Below are 17627 nucleotides of genomic sequence, written 5' to 3'. Positions count from 1 at the left end.
TAAATGATATGTTTAAAATATTTCATTTTCTCATTATTACAAGCCTTATTTTACACAGGGAACATTCCTGGCTATATAAAAGCAGCATGAAGGGGGGAAAAAAAAAAAGAGGCAATGATTGCAGAACTGTGTTTGAAAACTTATGGATGGAATATGGTCTGATTGGACCAATTAAAAAACATATTTCTAACTGAAAGTAATTTTCAACTCCAAACTGCTACTGATTAAATGTGGGGCTTTGGGAAAAAAAAAAAAACCAGTAAAACAGATACCCATAGCTAAGAAAACTTTGAAAGCTATAGATACTGCTAAAGTAAAAAAACAATTTTCCTAGGAAAATGGAAAATCCCATCTCTCAAGAGACATCAAGAATAGAAATGATTTATAAAGAAATTCTGTAACCTAAGATCAGAAACATGCAGGGGGTAGTTGCATGTAGTGATTATATCTGAAACAGTTTGTTAAGCAGAACCTCTTCCCTAACTTACCACATATTTTCAGATTGCAGAATTAATGGATTAGCATGCAGAAGTCAGTTTAATATTACTTGTAAACAACTTTATCACAGAAGGTTAGATATAAAATCCATGGCCAAGCCAAATACTTTGTAAGTGTTGGAAATCACCTCTGGTGAACTTGCTACTGGTCCAGCCATCATTCCTTTGACAAAGAGACCAGATCTGGGCCTTGGCTTCTCCTTCACTGTGGATTTCAGCTCCTCAGAAATCGTTGCTGCTTTTAAATCTTCTCGACTATCTTTTAACTTTTTATCCCCATCAGAGGGTAAGTGGATGTTGTGTATTGTCCCTGTGTGGCATTTTTCACTTTTGTGCTGATGTTTTCTGGATGGAAGGATTTTATCAAGTGGATTCTCAACATCGTATCTACAAGGAAGAAAAAGGCAAAACTTCAAATAGCAAAATAATGCACAAAGAAATCAGGGAAAATATCTGTCTGGCCAATTAAAGCACTGCTGTCAAGTTATTATCTAGCAATGGTACTTAAATACGATCACTTTTCACTTAAACATCTATATCTATGTCTTCAGGACATTATTTCAGTATCATTATTATGCATCACTATTGGTTATAATATGTGTAACACTTTAATGTTATGCTTACGTATTTTGACAGGTACCGTATCATAACAGAAAGCAAACTATATATATCATCCCAGACAGGTCCTTAGCTACCACCAGCAGCTCCTGCTCCTTCTCCATCTGCTTGGTTGGTAGTTTGAAAATTTGTTAACACTTTTGCTAACATCCTCTGTTATAATTTAGACTGACTCTACCGACCCCTTTCACTGTTCAAATGTAGAACACTTATATTAGTTCAAAAAGAAAGCTGTTCTTATATTTGGGCTTTTCATTGATAATAGGTTGCTACAGTGCTCTCATTTGACGTTTTCCGATTTCTGCAGCCTGGTCCTCCATGTAGCAACACAAGGTGCGGTTCACCATTTGCATCTCTTTTCCTACACATATTTGATACTATAAACAAACTTTTCTGAAAAGCAAGTGAGATTCACCTGGGTCTGTGACACCATTTGTACAACACTATATGCATTTCTTTCTTTAGAATATCTTTTAACAAATCATTTTCTTACTAAAAAAAAGAGTTATCATTTGAGCCTGTAAGAAACCATGAGTCGTCTGATTTTCTTCATCAGGATCTGTTTCACTCTCTGCATAATACTAGATCACTGTTAAATGAAATTTCTTTTATTGAGTAGTTCCCACTTCACTGAGACCTCTTTTGTGTGAGCTGATAAATTTATATTTATTTTAGTGTAATGTGAATTTATATTTAGTGTAATGTGAAAATGCTAGCTTTCTTTACAATAACTGTCTTTTAACTTGTTTTTCACTCTAGGATGTTTTCCTTCAACCTTTTTCATAGTAAAGCAATTCCATGAGTTGTACCACAAAAATGTTCCGTTAAAAACTGTTTTTTGAACTGTTATGTCTCATGTTGTGAAGGCACGCTGCAGATGTAAACTGAAGGGAGCATGATCAGTCTCTGGGAACATTAGGAACTCTGAGGACTGTTACTCCTGACCTAGGACCATGTAACCCCTCAGTGCCAAAGAGTACAGCATGACAGCTTACACGCTGTTTTAACTGTTACACACATTCAAAAACACTTCAAAAGGTAAGCTGAAGACTCTTTAACAAGGAACCAGTGCAAAGTGCCTGTCTAATTAAACTCTACACTCCTGAAAGCATTGTTAAAAATTATCCAGGTAGTTTAAATTAAAACTAATTTCAGGCACTGGCTGGTTGACCTGGTAATGCCTGACTTTTCCTTGCTGGAGGGGATGGAAATGGCTGGGAGGATCACAGAGCTGTGCTTTGCCATGGTGTTTCTCTCACCGGTTCACTTTGTGGGGTGAAATAGGATGTGGTTGAGCCAACCCATCAACCTGCCGACGTGACAATCCTTGTTACGGCAACTTTGCAGCCTCTTCTCACTGCCATGTCACAGAAATGCTGCCCCACGGAACGGCTGGGACAGGTCCTGATCCAAGGGAAAAATGCAGCTACCTGCCTAGGAGCGCCTACCTGTGCCCAAGGGCCAGATACTTGGCTGGTTTTGAAAGAAAAATCAGTTACAAATACTGATGCGCATCAGGACAGGCGCCAAAAGCCATGTTCCCCTGGCACACCCGCTCGGCTGTTTCTCCTCCCTTGTGCCACCAGCCAGCTTCGGCCTCCCCCGCCTCGGGAGGGCACGGCCGGCGAGGTGGGTGCTCACAAAGGGAAGAAAATACACACAAAATCACACAGGATTTAGATGGAAGCCTGCAAGTCAATACAGGATTTTGCCCTCTTCAGAGCTGGCAGCTTTCAGTGTGTGGCTGGGTAATGTTTCCAAGCTCATACATATGAAGGGTTGGGCATTTCGGTTTTTGCTTTCCACTTTTCCTTTACTTGGACATTTTTGGCCCCCACCCTGTTGTTGGCCAGGGGTGGGGAACACTTAGACTCAATGAATCATTTAGGTTGAAAAAGACCTTTAAGACCATCAAGTCCAACCGTTAACCCACACTGCAAAGGCCACCATGTCCCTAAGCACTGCACCTACAGTTTTTAAAACACCTCCAGGGACTGTGATCCTACCACCTCCCTGGGCAGTCTGTTCCAATGCTTGACCACCCTTTCAGTGAAGAAATTCTTCAGTCCTTGAGGGCCAACACCTGTGCCATGCTGGCCCTTCGTCATAGCACTGGTGCCATCCCCATTCCCTCCCACCACCCACACATGTTGCTTCTGCACGTGGGGCTTTACTTTTAACTCTTCTCGCGTGTGTGTGTGCAGAGATGTGTATATAGTGAGTGTGTACGTGTGTGCGGGTACACCTGTGGTGATGGAGGCTGTGCAACTCATTCGCACTACACGTCTTTCCCGCCCGTGACGAATTAAAACCATAGAGTACCCTCCAGCGTAAAGCAGAGCGGCCCCATAACGCAGCACTTCCTGCGCGATGACGGCCGCTCCGGGCCAGCAGCCCAGCACTCGCTTTGCCGTCACCCCCCGCCCCCCCTAGCTCGGCGGGCCGTGGCGGGACGCGCTGACTGCCAGTGCGCGTGCGCCTGGCGGGCTATAAGTACTGCGGGCTGAGGGGAGAGCCGCCATTTTGTTGGGGGTCTCGGGGCTTAATTAGTAGCTGTGAAGCTCCGCTGATAGCTGTCGCAGTGGGGTGTTAGTGCATTCCCCTGTAGGAGAAAGCTTTGCTGTTGGAAAAAAAAAAAAAAAAGCTCAGCAGGTGCTGGGGAGGTTCGCTGGGGGAATGGGACAACTTCAGGGTTTAGGGCAGTGAGGCAGGTATAAGCTCTGAGGCAGCGTGAGGAGGAATAGGATCAGACAGGGAGAGGGAACATCACTAACAACATGATAAAAGATCCTGTACCTGAACAAGAAGCAACTAAGTCTTTGCACTGCCTCCTTTTCAAACGTTCCTTCTCAGCTGCTAGCATCAACTTCCAAAATCTTGGCTCTCTTACCCTATAAGAAAGGACTTTCTGGGGGCTTTCAAAGTACTGACACTCAGATATAGCTACTTGGAGCATGCTGTGTGTAGGATGAGGAATAAAATTGGGATTTATTCCCCGAGAGTCAAGGCTGCGATGGTGAATTATTCTTTCGTGCCCATTGTAAAAGCTCTCTGTTGAAGCACAGTTAGGGCTGTTCCTCCAGCTTGAGGCAATAATGTAATTGAAGATTCAGTTACATGCTGGTTTCAGGTGTTTTGCAAGATGGAAATAACTGAACCTACACTGTAACAATACTGAATTTAAGATAATGGGCCTTGCTTTTGACTATGTAAGGCATGAATATGCCTATAGTTTTTCACATTACAACATGCTTCAATTTGAGTCTTTCCAATTTTCAAGGCATACAAGCTCAGATTTCTGTTTGCTTCAGTGACTGAAAAATGTCATTTGGATTATCAAGCTTTGTAATTGGTAGGGAACATAAAAGCCTTTTTGAGGGGTGGTTTGCATAGGAGAGTTCAATCTGGAAATTTAAGCTTTGTGTTACTAGGATAATTAATAAACGATAGTATAGCTGAAGGTATAAATGATAAAACTTTTAACACCATTTCCCTTATTTAATTAAAAGAAAAAAGTCATTAGACGAAGCAAAAATAAGTAAGACTGTACCTGTAGGTTTGAGTTCCGCTTTCATCGAGCATAGTGGCACTCCCACGTACATGATCTTCATCCAAGTAGTCGGGTGGATGAGATGTTGAGCTTTTACTTTGAGGAGTTGATAGAGCAGAACTTGAACCAATGCTTCTGGAAGTCCCACGGTGCTCAAGGAAGTAATTAGTAATTATTTCAAGAAGTGTTTTCAGTGGGTTCTCCTTTGCCTATCCAAAAAGAAAAATGAATGTTCTTGATGACTTCGAAACTCTTTGTCAGTCTTACCTGCAGCCTAAATAGGGTGGTTTTCACACCATACAGTAGTTGAACATATTAACTACGTTACAGAGTTAGCTGCCTCTGGGTGTATCCCAGTTGTAACTGTACAAACCTTCCAGATAACTGGAAGATGTCAGTTGGACAATGTCAAGAGCTCAAAGGTGTTGCTGCATTAGAGGAAGTAAGCATGATACATGAATGACCTGTTACAATCATTCCTTATCCCCATTTGTGAGAAAATCACTTTGAGAGGGGCGGAATTAGAGAAAAATTGGGTCCTAATAGAAGGTAGTATTATAGAAGGCTTTGGGGAGTAAAATACAGCTATCGGCTTTCGGACGGTTGGCATGCACAGAATCTACATCACCACAGTTCCCTAAACCACACGCCCTGCTGTCCTAGAGGAGCAGTGGAGGGTGGAGCGGAGTGGAGACACCGCGGCCAGGCTCTGCTGTACTCCCTGCAGGATTGGGAACGTGATGGTACCATACAGCCGATAAGCTGCATAGTGGCTCGAAAATATATGAGATTTCAGCTAAACACTGCACATTTTGGTAACTGCTGGAATACACTGTTTTTAATGTTACCTGGTCAAGCTGAGAAAAACATAGAATGAACTGCAAGTATTTTTAATACCCATGGTTTATTTTATGACAACTCGGTGTGAAGCATGGACTCTAGAACTCTGTTCGTGTGCATGAGATACAGGACAACACTCCACCTCACTTACTATATTGTTTCTCAACAGTGCTCTTGAAAATGTGTCCTGTGTACATGAGAATGTCATTTAAAAAAAAAAACACAACCAAACAACCAACCAAACAAAACACACACACACAAAAAAAAATGTGACAGAAGTTTAGGGCTTATGTAAAAAATGTTACAATGTCTGCTATAGTGATGCAACTACACTGGCAGATTTTTTTGAACTGACTTACTACAGGATAGTGTCATGATGCTTACCAAAAGCATCATGGTGCCTTAAGTCATGAGTGAACTGAAAATGGAAATTGTCCATCAATGTCCCTGTCATCAAATACTGCTGTCTGTATTACATTTCAAAGAATAATAAGTGCTAGAAGTGTAATTTTACCTGCCATGTTACAACATACAATGTTCTAAGTTGAAATGGGCATTGAAGGGTACTTCCAAACTTGAATAATCTAGCCATAATGGTGTTAAAGTAACTGCTCCTGGTTTGTTGGAGGTTGCATCTTGTAACAAGGGTTCATGAACCACCAAGTCCTCAGCTTCATCCCACAAGCTGCAGTCTCACCTAAATGTTAAGCTCTCCATTCCTCAGAGAACTGTCAGTGTTCCCACAGCAATGCTGCACTAGACACGAGCTTGAGTTCTCTGAAGTTTGGACATACACTAGTCTTGATCTGGTTGGCCTAGTTTCATGATATCTGATACCACATTTTGGGGAACATAATCTGTTTGCCCACCTTGTTCTGTTTGTACAAGGAGTGCAGATGTAGGACATTTCGAAGTTCATTCCTGTTACTGATGCTAAGTGCAGAACGTGGAAGCTCTCGGTCCATGGTAGTGATGGTTTTCTTCAAACCCTGAGAAGGAAAATTGTCAGATTTTGGAGTACGTGAGACAGTACAGTTTACAGAGTATTTTATTCTTGACTTTGTTGGATGTAATGTGAAACTTCTGGATGGCAGTAATTAGTAACAAGTGAACCCTTACAACCTATACTTAAATGGTACAATCTTGTATTATTACCCACAGATCTGAAAATAATTAAGGTAGCTATATTGTTTGTGAGATGGAAATTACCAAACATGGAAGAATGAAGAATAAAAAGAAAATCATAATTAAAAATAAAAAAAAAAAAAAGAAAAAATCTCTATGCAGGTGACTTCAGCTGCTAAATAGCCTCATAAGAGTGACTGGTCTGCAGGAAGGCCCCTGCTAATACCTGGTCTTCTGGTACAAATAGTTGCATAAATACTGTGTTTGCTTTTTCAATGAAGATGTGATAAAGCTTTTCATAAATGTGCTTCTGACTTGGGAAATTACAAAGTCTGAACATCTAGCTCTCAGTGGGTTCAGAACCTTTATCATGAGCTGAAGTTATTCTGATCAGTCTCTGGTTGGAAATCAGTCAGATCTCCATGCAATCATCTGATTTGGGGTCTTCAAACTTCCTCAGGTACTTTTAATCTGTAGTCAGCATACATCGGTACTTCAGAAACTAAATGTATGGGCATCTCACTTTCTGGAGGGAGAGACTGATCTGTTGTGAAATGGCAGAGACAGATCCCAAACTAATTCAAGTGGTATAACACCAGACCACCTTTTTGAGAGAAAAAAAGTCCTGATTCCTTCCATGAAAGGGTTAGTGTTAAAGGATTTCCTTTTCTGTGAATGGGTTGTCTGGCTCAGATTTAGGGAGCTATGGACAAGTTGTGGTGAATAAAGGACTGTTACCACAGTTGGCACTGATACGTAGTAAGTATGTGGGGGAAGCAGGGGAACACTTGTCCAGAAGCTTGAAGGATTATTAGTGGTGCCTTCTTTTGACTCCAGAGGGTATCATAGGAAACAGATGTGGCAATTCAAGTATAAGTTCCTGTTGTAAGCTGCATGGTCTGTTTTACCAGCATTACCAGCAGGTCATTCCCTTTCTTTTTTTGCTTCCCTCCCTGCCACCCCTCAGTTTTACCTTTAAAGGTATCTAACTCAGAAACGTAAATGTCTTTAATTTGAAAGATCTTTGCAGTCAGTTGAACTGAGAGACTTGAGCCTCATACTTCTAGTAGTAAATGACAAATAATGAATTCTTCATCTGAAATTGCTGGCAAATGTTTCAGCTTTGTTTGCAAACATTGAAAATGTGCATTTGGAGACTGGATGCAAAGCAGATGAAGGAAATGGAGGTTTATGTAGCACTTAATAAAACGGTGGCTGTTTAATTTCTGATACAGGCTAATGCGTTCCTGACACTGGGGCACTGACTGGGCTGGACATCAGCAATATTTCCTTAGGATTAAATGTAATACAAGGTGGTAGGTACTTTCACCTGGAAATGTGAAGGTGCCCTTTCTTCTGCTCAGTCACACATTCCCCACACCTATGTACAGTACAAAGTTTCCTTTATAACACTAAGTTTGTGAAAAGTACAATGGCCTTTTTGCTCCCCTTGTGCCCATCCCCTTCCCCCCAGATAAATCTGCTGTCTGCCAAACTGTGACTGAAATCTGAAAAAAAAACCACCACCACCACCACCCCAAAAAAAAACCAACAAAAAACCCAAACCAAAACAAACAAACAAAAAAACCTGTTACCAGTTTGTCTAAAACCGGTACCTTTTGACTTTATACATATATTTGTCCTGGGAAGTGTTGTATGCCTCTTGTAAAGACAAGGACAATAGCAAGACAGGGAATTGATGAGAAAGAAACCCTGAAACTGATACTTGATTTAATCTTGGGTTTTGCAGGCGTGTGTGGGTAAGAGTCGGGCTTTCTCTAACACGGAGGAAGCTGGCTTCCATATTCCGCAATAAAAAGGCATTGTGGGAAATGTAGTGCAGATACTTACCCGACAGGCTTGTTACTGTTAAAGTCGAGCTGCTTTAAGGCAGGAATAAGTCCCCCCTCCCAGCATTCCTCAATTTTTAGTACGTAATATTTTTCATGTGTCATTCTCATTTGTACTAGCTGGAGAAAATCAAGACAAGTTACCTTTCTACTGAGAAATTCTCTCACCAGTGATGCAGCCACTTCTTCCACAAAGGAGTTGTCCATGTTTAGCCCGAAGTGTGCTTAGGGGGCGTATTCTTTACTTCGTCTAACAAATCACTCAAGTCTGCCAGCATTGCAGCAAGTCTGCCAGCATTGCAGCTCTTCGGCGCGGCTTTCAGCCCCTGCAGTCCTGGGGCGGCGGCGGGCTGGCTGGCAGCGGCAGGGCTGTGTGCAGTCCAGTTGCTGGAGGTACGTTGCTGTGGAGACCATGTCATCGGAAGCAGAGAGAACTCCTCCCCCTGGGAAGGAAGCCGATGATAGACTTAAAATTGAAAGAGCTCGTGGTGTAACACTACGGCAAGCATCTCAGTAATTGTTTTAAATAAAATTAGAGAAAGGAATGTTCAAATCTGAGAGAGGAGACAGTTTCCTGATATATGTATGTGTTTTTTTTTAAAGAGGCATACATAGTTATTTGCAACCTATTACCTATGTGCTAATGCAGCTTTTAACTATGTATGTTTCTTTAGGAAAATTACACTCAGGTGTAAAACAAACAATCAATCCAGCTGCTAAATTAATCCTAATCTGTCATACTGGCAACATCTAGTGTGGGAGCACTCATCAATTAAGTCTTTCCTTTCAGCCTACACCTATGTTGGCCAGTAATACAATATGCTAAATTGAGATTGTGGTGGATAGCACTTTGGGCTTGGGGATCTGATTTAGGTTGCAGAGGTCATATAGAAGGGTACTCTACTGAAAGGTATTGTCCCAGAATAGAGATTGCTCAGCCTGGGCAGCCTTTTCCAATAGTTGACCACTCTTGGGTGGGGAAGCTATTTTCCTTATCTAGTTAAAATTTCACTTGCTACAGTTACTGACTGTTTTGTCTCACCCCCTTTAACTGTGCCTTCTGAGGCAAGTCTGGCTCTATCTTTGTTTTAACCAACATTCAATAGCTGCATATAACATCTAGAGCCTTACCTGTTCTTTTTATGTTTAGGCTGAGCATATGCTGCCCTCTCAGTTGCTTCTTGTGTGCTTCAGCCCCTTAATTGCCTGACTGGTGCCTTGCTGTATGTGATCCACTTCATCTGTCTTAAACTGAACAGTGGAGGAAGGAAAATAAAACAAAATATTCCCTGTGTGACCTCAGGAGTGCTTCACAGAGGGGCATTTGTGCTTTTACTAGTGCATTCTAGTATGTGGTTAGGTGCCTTTGCTGCAAGTGTATCCTACTGACTAAATTTCAGCTTGTTTACCTGCTCTCCGAGAGCCTTTTCTGCAAAGTTGCTTTCTTGCGTAACCAAGTCACAGGCTGTGTTTTTGAGTGGGTATATTCCCTCTTATTGCAGGGCTTTGCATTTCACCTTCACCCATATTCACATATGCATGCGTAGCAGATCAAGCAGAGCACCCGTCTTCAGCAGCTAGTCTATCCAGCACAACATCAAAACGTTGTCAACACACTCCAGAAGTCTCTTGGGTTGGTTGTGTCAGGCCACGTTTCTCTCCCAGGAGATGTTGAGATGCTTGAAATCCTGCATGAGAAGCAAGATCTGGTAACGGTGAATCTTTTTCCAGTTCTCTGAAGAAGTCCTTTGCTCTCGATGGAGCAGACTGTGTCAGATCCCCACAGCAATAGCTCTTTTCTTGACCCTTGTTTTGGTCCTGACCCATAAGCTCTTGCCTGGCTCATCACTTGTTGCATAGCAGGTCTCTGCATTCAGACTGCTGCTTTGCATACAGCACAGTTCTCCTGTCCCCTTTTCTTTGCTTCTTTTCTCTTCTCTTGAAATCCTGTAGCCATCCTGTCAGGTGAGCCATTTTTAGCAACTTCAGACCTGGTGTCTTGCTTACTTATGAGTTAACTTTGCATCCAGAAGTAACAAATGGTATACCTGCAAGAAAAAACTGGCTGGGTTTTCTATAATTTTACTTGGTAGGGCTGAAATACCAGCCTTTATTCTGCCACATGTGCATGTCAGCTCTGTGACTGACAGAGGGTGGAACACGACTCACAGGACCCCTACAATGGAAGAACAGCCAGTGGAGACAGCAAGGGTGATGTGCCTGTGAAGCTTAGTGAACAATGCAAAAAAGCAGATTTTATTTCAGAAGGGACCTGGGAGGGTGGACTTTGTTTTAGGTAAATGACTGTCAGCACTTGAGTAGATCAGCTGGTGGTGTAAATATTTCTCCCTGAGTTCATTAAAAGAGTGTGTCCTGGTTTAACCCCAAACAGCAGCTAAGTACCATGCAGCTGCTCACTCACTCCCTTCTCCCCCAACCCTTTCCCCAGAGGGATGGGGAGGAGAGTTGGGGGAAAAAGCTAAAGTCTTGTGGGTTGACATAAGAACAATTTAATAATTGAAACAAATCAGAATTATTAATGATAATAATACTAACAACAACAATTGTAATGAAAAGGAGAGAGAAGGAGAGAGGAATACAACCCAAAGGAAAAAAAAAAACCAAAAAAACCAAGTGATGCTCACCACCCACTGACTGATGCCCAGCCAGTCCCCAAGCAGCGATTGGCAGGCCCCAGCCAATTCCCCGCAGTTTATAAACTGAACATGACACTCTATGGTATGGAATATCCCTTTGGCTAATTGGATCAGCTGTCCTGGCTCTGCTTCCTGCCAGCCTCTTAATGTACCTCCTCACTGGCTCCTGTACTTTTCCCCCCTTCTGCTGCAACGTAAACCCAATACACTGATCACCAAAATGCCTGAAGGAACAGGGATAGTGTAATGTAATGACTGCTCAGTGATTGCAGCACAGCTCTGGCTGTGGCGTTTGTAGCACTATTTAAAGACATTGGCACACAGTATTTTCAGCTACTTAGAATTAAATGTTTGCAAAAATGGAAGAATCTCTGCTCTGTTGTGGTTTAACCCCAGCCAGCCAGCAGCTAAGCTTCACACAGCCACTCACTCACTTTCCCCCTGGTAGGATGAAGGAGAGAATCCAAAGCTTAAAAGTGAGAAAACTCATGAGGTGAGAGAAAGATAGTTTAACAAGTAAAGCAAAAGCCACACCTGCAAGCAAAGCAAAACAAAGAATTCAGTCACTACTTCCTACTGGCAGGCATTCAGCCATCCCCAGGACAGCCAGGCTCCATCCCACATTAATGGTTGCTGGGGAAAACAAATGCCATCACTGTGAATAACTCCCCAGAAGGGGAATAAAGGTAGTGGATTGATTGATGCTGATAATATGCAGCTGTGGCCCTGCTTTGAGGGCAGTGGGTTGATTGACATGGATGATGTGCAGCTGTAGGGGGTGGTCGTCATCGTCATCATCATTGTGGTGGATGAAGCAGAGAGAAAGAGGATATGGATGAAGGAGGATGCTGGATGAAGGAAAACCTCAATGTAGCTGAGGTAAGGAGTGTGGTCTAGCCTCTGGAGGATGGAGAAACAGCATGGACAGTAGAGTTTGGCCAATGGTAAAGCGTTTTCGCTGTTTGCTTGTGCTGTGACACACCACCACCTCTTCCTTCTTCCCACATCTTATATACTGAACATGTCTTGACATCTGAAACCAGGACATGCTCACAAGTTGATTCCACGTCGACCTACTTTTGTAGAGTAGGAAGAACTCCCTAATTCTTTGTGGGAAGAAGAGAAGGGTGGGAAACCAGTATTATCAGATGAGAGTACTAGATGGCAGAGGGAAGTCCTGCAGGTGCTCGTGCAGTGGGAAGCCACAGGAGGCCTGTGGAGAAAGCTATATCAAGAGTCTGGGTTAGCATGTGAGGGGAAAAAATCTAGGTGCAGATAGTGAACTACAAAGATAATGTAATATAGAATGACAAAGGTAAGGTCTTCAGAGCTTTTACTTCTGAATCTCTTACAGTGTCTTACCCTCAGTTTCTCTTAGAAAAAATGGATGCTGTTACGTGTTTACAAAAAGTACAGGACCGTTTGCCTATTGCCAGCTTTTGATACCTCTGATTCCTTCTAAAAGAGGTAATGACTCTTGGAAGCGCATTTTCCCGAGCTGAAAGTGCCAGGAATGCCCTCTGGCTCCTGTAAGTCGCTATTGCAGCACTGAGAAAAGCTCTTGTCATGCAGCTACCGACAGAGCAGTACCGAGCAGTGGAGGTCTAAAGCATTTGCTGCATTGGCATGTGGCAAATCTCCTAACCTAGCCCCGCTGCAAAATCAGGTGTCAATGGCATGCTCCACTTCCCTGCAGCCCAAGGCAGGCACCCCTGGGATCATGGGGTTCCTCAGCTGAGTAAGGTTGTGTCAGGCAGTGGGAAAGGGGATGTGCTATTTCTGTAGAAAATTAACTTAAGAAAATTCAGTGTGTAATCCCATGGAAGGGGATATTTTTTTTTTTACTATGTAGTATATTTATTGCTTTATATAGTTTTTCTGCCAGTAACCTTGTTACAACATACTCCAAAAACCTGTATGTTCAAGTGATCTGGGCAGGATCACTTCTATGCAGACAGAGGGATAAGGGACGCTGGCTGTCAAGCCCTCACTCTGCCTTTTGGGTTCCTGTTGATCAGCGGTAATGTGAGTTTGAGGGCACCTGCTGGGGATGTGTACCATGCTCAGCATGAGCACTGTTGGGAGAACATTTAATCAGAAGTCTCTGCTGATGATATCCATTTTTCCAGTGTCCGAGAACAGCAAGAGCAGATCTGCTTTGCAGAGGAAGGTGGGCGAGATGTCAAGGGTTACCACATCATGATTGGGGGTGGTGACATCGGCAAGGGTGCAGTCCCACATTTCCCAAGCATAGCAGATCTATCTGGAAAATGCAGTATTTATAGACAGATAATCCAGACTATATTAATGAAAAGCAATTACTTAAAAGCATTGGCTATGCTATTTTTACTGTGTTTCTCCAAACTTATTGCCAAGTCTGGAGCACGGTAGCCACAGCCTTCTAGATCTCCATGACTGCATATGCTGATTATGGGAGTTAGTAGCGATAATGCTAAGATGCTTCTCTGCAACAGCAATCCAACTTCAGTCATCTCTAGTGTTACCGGTGTAGTATCTTGTCATATGTGCTCTACAGTCCAGTTTGATCATAGAACAGTATTTGGAGCACTACATGGCCAGTGCTCCTTGAGTTTCAGAAACAGCATTGCAGGAGAAGCAGTTTATAGTTGCCCTGTTTTACTTGAGCTACTTTGTTGTCCACCACTCTTGAACCATGATTTGAGCACTGGGTCGGGGGTGGGGGGGGTGGGGGGAGGGTGCGTTGGTTGTGTGGTGTGTGTGCAGGGAAGGAGAAAACAGATAAACACTTCCATCTTCCCATTTCACTGTTTTATATTCCCTTATTTTCACCAGCTGATGGAGTCATCAAAATCCCTCTGATGAATAGATGGGCAATCTGGGAGTTTGAGGCAATAAGTGTGGTGGTTCCTGCTCCAGCATGGTGTCAGCTACAGGCTGGAGCTCTCTCATATAGATATATAGGAGATACCTGACCTGATATATATATATATAACATACCTGACCTGGCATGCTGTGTTCTTTCCCCTTGAGAGTTCCCTAAAAAGTTCCTGATGTTTTGTTAAATATATTTAAGCTCAGATACTCTGATCTGATTAAGTTTTGGCACACATGGGTCTTTCCACTGTTGTTTCATTTGTCTTGGGGTAGACTGGAAGTGATTTTGCCTGACACAGGGTGGTTTGTGGTCTCCTTCCCCAGAGGTCACTATTATGGCCCACTGCTTACAGCCTACAACATTGCAAACTCCATCCCCCCTGTCAGATACATACTGAAGACTAGATTGTCTAGATCCTAACAGTTTGAGCCATTTGCTGTAACTTATGCAAACAAAGGGCTATAGTAGTAATGTACAGCAAAGTAAGCAACATACAGGCACCGCTGTTGTGGGATATATCCCTAGGCTAATGGGCCTAGCAACTCTGAGGCTACATGTGAAACCAGAGTGGCTTCTAAGCAATGTCGATTCATTACAGTGTAGGCATTTCACCACTGGTGGTTTCCCTTCTGTATCAATGTAACTTTATTGGTACTTCATCATATTTGTTATATGTAAAGGTATTGATTTCATTGCCTTCAGGTTCCACCCAGCAGGTAAATCTTGGTCCTCAGATTGTAGGGTCTCCATCCTTAGGGAATTCTACTGCTGCAGGTGGAGAGATGCAGCCTCAGCTCTTGGTCCAAGCATGTCTGGGACTGGCTGGTAGTATATGACCTAGATGAGTCTGGGGTGTTTGATTTTCTGCAGAGCTGTTATGGTAGATTACAGACTGTGTTAACTAACTGCATAGCTTGTTGGAGCTGAGATTTACACTCCTTGAGATTCCCTTTCTCCAAGGTCTCCAGAATGATTTTTGGTTGCATTGAGTGACAGGGTCTGCCAAGATGTGATGCTGTTGAGGCATAAGGGTGCTCAGCCGCCTTTTCTGTATAGTCCCGTAAACTTGATTCTCCTAATCAGCTGCCGGGTCAGTAGCAGCCAGCCCCTAATGCAGCAAGCCCAGTTTGGCAGCAGGATGCTGTGTAACCCATAGATGGGGCACCAGCTTCCAATGGTTTAACTGTGCTCTGACCTTTCCCCCAGTGCAGCTGCATCCCATCTGCTCTGGTTTTCCAGCATCTCCACAGCTGCTGCAGAGGCATTTCTGAGGCTGTTAACTGCAAATTTCCCATGTATCCTTCATCTCTGTCTGAGCAAAGGGCTGTTGAATGGTCACACTCTGGGGAAATGGCACTCCTGTCTGTGTGGGTCTATTAATCAACAGTAACTGGGGCTGCTTTATAGGCTTCTGTTTCTAATTAGTCACCAACCCCACAAGTATCACTGTCCAAGCTTCAGGATCCCAGTTGGTGACAGTCATGGTAGACACTTTGAGCTCACAGCCTGTTCACATAGCAGCTGGGGTAGCACGGTGTGTAGTTTAATTTGACTAGTTCAGCACCACTAGCTACTAAATATGTGCGATCCAGAAACATTCTTCTGGTTAGGGGCTAAGGGAAATACTGTCAGTAGTGTGAGTGACAGTTCCAGCAATCCAGCAAATGGGAGGTCTGGAAAGACTTCTTAAAATACTCTTTGAACATTGCGGTGTCTGTAAATATGAATAATTCCTGAGTAATGCACAAGGAGTAGAATAGATCTGGCTTTTAAAAGGCACCTGGAGTTAGCTAACATCTTTTTGATACAGAATTTTGAATACAATAGAGTCTGATATCAATGCAAAGTAATTAGAACAAGTTATATATTGCTGGTATAATTGCACAAAATTGTGTATGTGCTGCAATTTGTTGACTCCCATTGTTCTCAGCTTTGTGCTGTGGAGAACATAATTGCACTTAAGCCTGATGATTTAGATGCTTTTTGAGATTACCTTTATTTGGCTAGGCAGTGTTCCTGGGTGTTTGGGGTTTGTTTTTTTTTCTGAAAGTGCAGAACATTTCATTATATGTTAAAGGAGAAAGTGAAGTTCTGTAAAGATTTTCTAAATATGAAACGCATAAATGTTTTGTGAACAGAAGAAATTTCTGTAAATAAGAGTTTTGGAGAGTGACTGATTTATACAGGAAAGGACTTCACTGGTATATGGGTTGCTAAACAAGAAAGCTGGTTGAGCTCCTTGTTGCCAAAGCATTATTTGGGTCCACTGTTTTTGGGTTTTCTGTTGCCTGTCTTTTTTTTTTTTTTTTTTTTTTTTTTCCCTTAGCTCAGTCAGAGGTGTGGGGAAAAAACAAGTTCAAAGCATAAGAGAGAAACAGATGACTCTGACCTCTGTGTTCACACGTAGCTGCAGAATAGAGAGACACTTACCCAGGACATTTTAGAAATAAAGCTTTCATTCCTTCGTGTCCCCAGTAAATTCTGAACAATCCTGTTTTTCTTCCTGCACTGTCTGAAAAGATGCACAGGAGAGCTTCATCTTGTCTCATTGATGGCTCTCCTGTGATAACCCTGGGAGGAGCTGTGGCAGGGGCTCTTTTTCTCTGGGTGAGTTATTGGGGTTCACTTATCTGTTGTTCATCTGTGCTCCTTCAAGCTGATGACTCCTGTGGTATCTCAGAATAGTCAGGGCAAGATAATATTCAGGTTCTCCTATTTACCACTATCTGTGCTTCTTTGTGTTTGTGAAGATGAATTTTTTCTCACACAACCTAACAGATCTCTTCCACCCTGCGGCTTTTCTCCAGACTGAACAAGGCCTGTTCCTCAGCTGCTTCTTACAGGGCATGTGCTCCAGCCCCTGACCATCGTGGTGACCCTGTGCTGAACTGAATCCAGTTGTTCAATGTCTTCCTCATACCAGGGGTCCCAAAAATGTATGTGATGTTTCACATCTACAGATCATGTAGATGTTATCTAGTGAGCCATGGGGGATAATAATTTCCCTCGGTCATTTTTCCTTGATTAACAGGTCATGCTCCTTTTAATACAGTGCAGGATGCTGTCAGCTGCTTTTTCTGCCATGGCACACTGTTGGCTGGTGTGCAGACTGCTGACTAACAAGACCTCCATGTCCTTTTCCACAGACTATTCCAAATAACCACCATCTCCTTCACACACTCAGACCTGTGTTCCAGGAGGACTCCACCATTTCCACACTGACAGAAGGAAAACTGACTAGCTCACAGGTCCCTGGGTAGAACTTTTGGCTTTTTTTTTAGGACAGCTGCTATGTTTGTCTTTCATCAATGACTGAGGACCTCCCTGGATCTCCACAGCTTATCAGAGATGACAGAGAGCAGCCTTGGTATGATATCAGTCAGTTCTTAGCACCCATGGGTGAAACCCATCTGGTTCTATGGAACTGGTGAAGTCAGGCTGTCACAGGTAATCCTTGACTTCAATCATATCTGCTGCCAGTAGTTCATCATCTTGGAGAGAATCTTAGAGGCCTGAGAGACCTTGTCAGCGGCAAATGAGGCAAAGAAGAAGTTGTCTAGGTTAAGCTTAAGTTTCTTTGCCATTATAAAGTCACCTGCATTGTAGAGCAACAGGCCCTTGTTTTCTTTGGTC

General features: G+C 42.9%; 1 protein-coding gene across 1 annotated transcript in view; it reads right to left on the bottom strand.

Annotated features, from left to right (window-relative positions):
• The window catches only part of MINDY4 (MINDY lysine 48 deubiquitinase 4), an 82391-nt gene extending 73492 nt beyond the window's left edge, over positions 1-8899 (bottom strand). The window contains exons 1-4 of the mRNA XM_056338046.1: positions 8625-8899; positions 6375-6494; positions 4666-4874; positions 626-884 (exon numbers count right to left, since the gene is read on the bottom strand). Coding sequence (XP_056194021.1) covers positions 626-884; positions 4666-4874; positions 6375-6494; positions 8625-8687 — 651 coding nt within the window. The 5' untranslated portion in view covers positions 8688-8899. The remainder of the gene's footprint in view (positions 1-625; positions 885-4665; positions 4875-6374; positions 6495-8624) is intronic.
• Positions 8900-17627: the final 8728 nt, after the last annotated feature.

The sequence above is a fragment of the Falco biarmicus genome, chromosome 4 (genome assembly GCF_023638135.1).
Source record: "Falco biarmicus isolate bFalBia1 chromosome 4, bFalBia1.pri, whole genome shotgun sequence".
NCBI lineage: Eukaryota > Metazoa > Chordata > Aves > Falconiformes > Falconidae > Falco > Falco biarmicus.
This window is presented reverse-complemented; position numbering and strand designations above follow the sequence as displayed.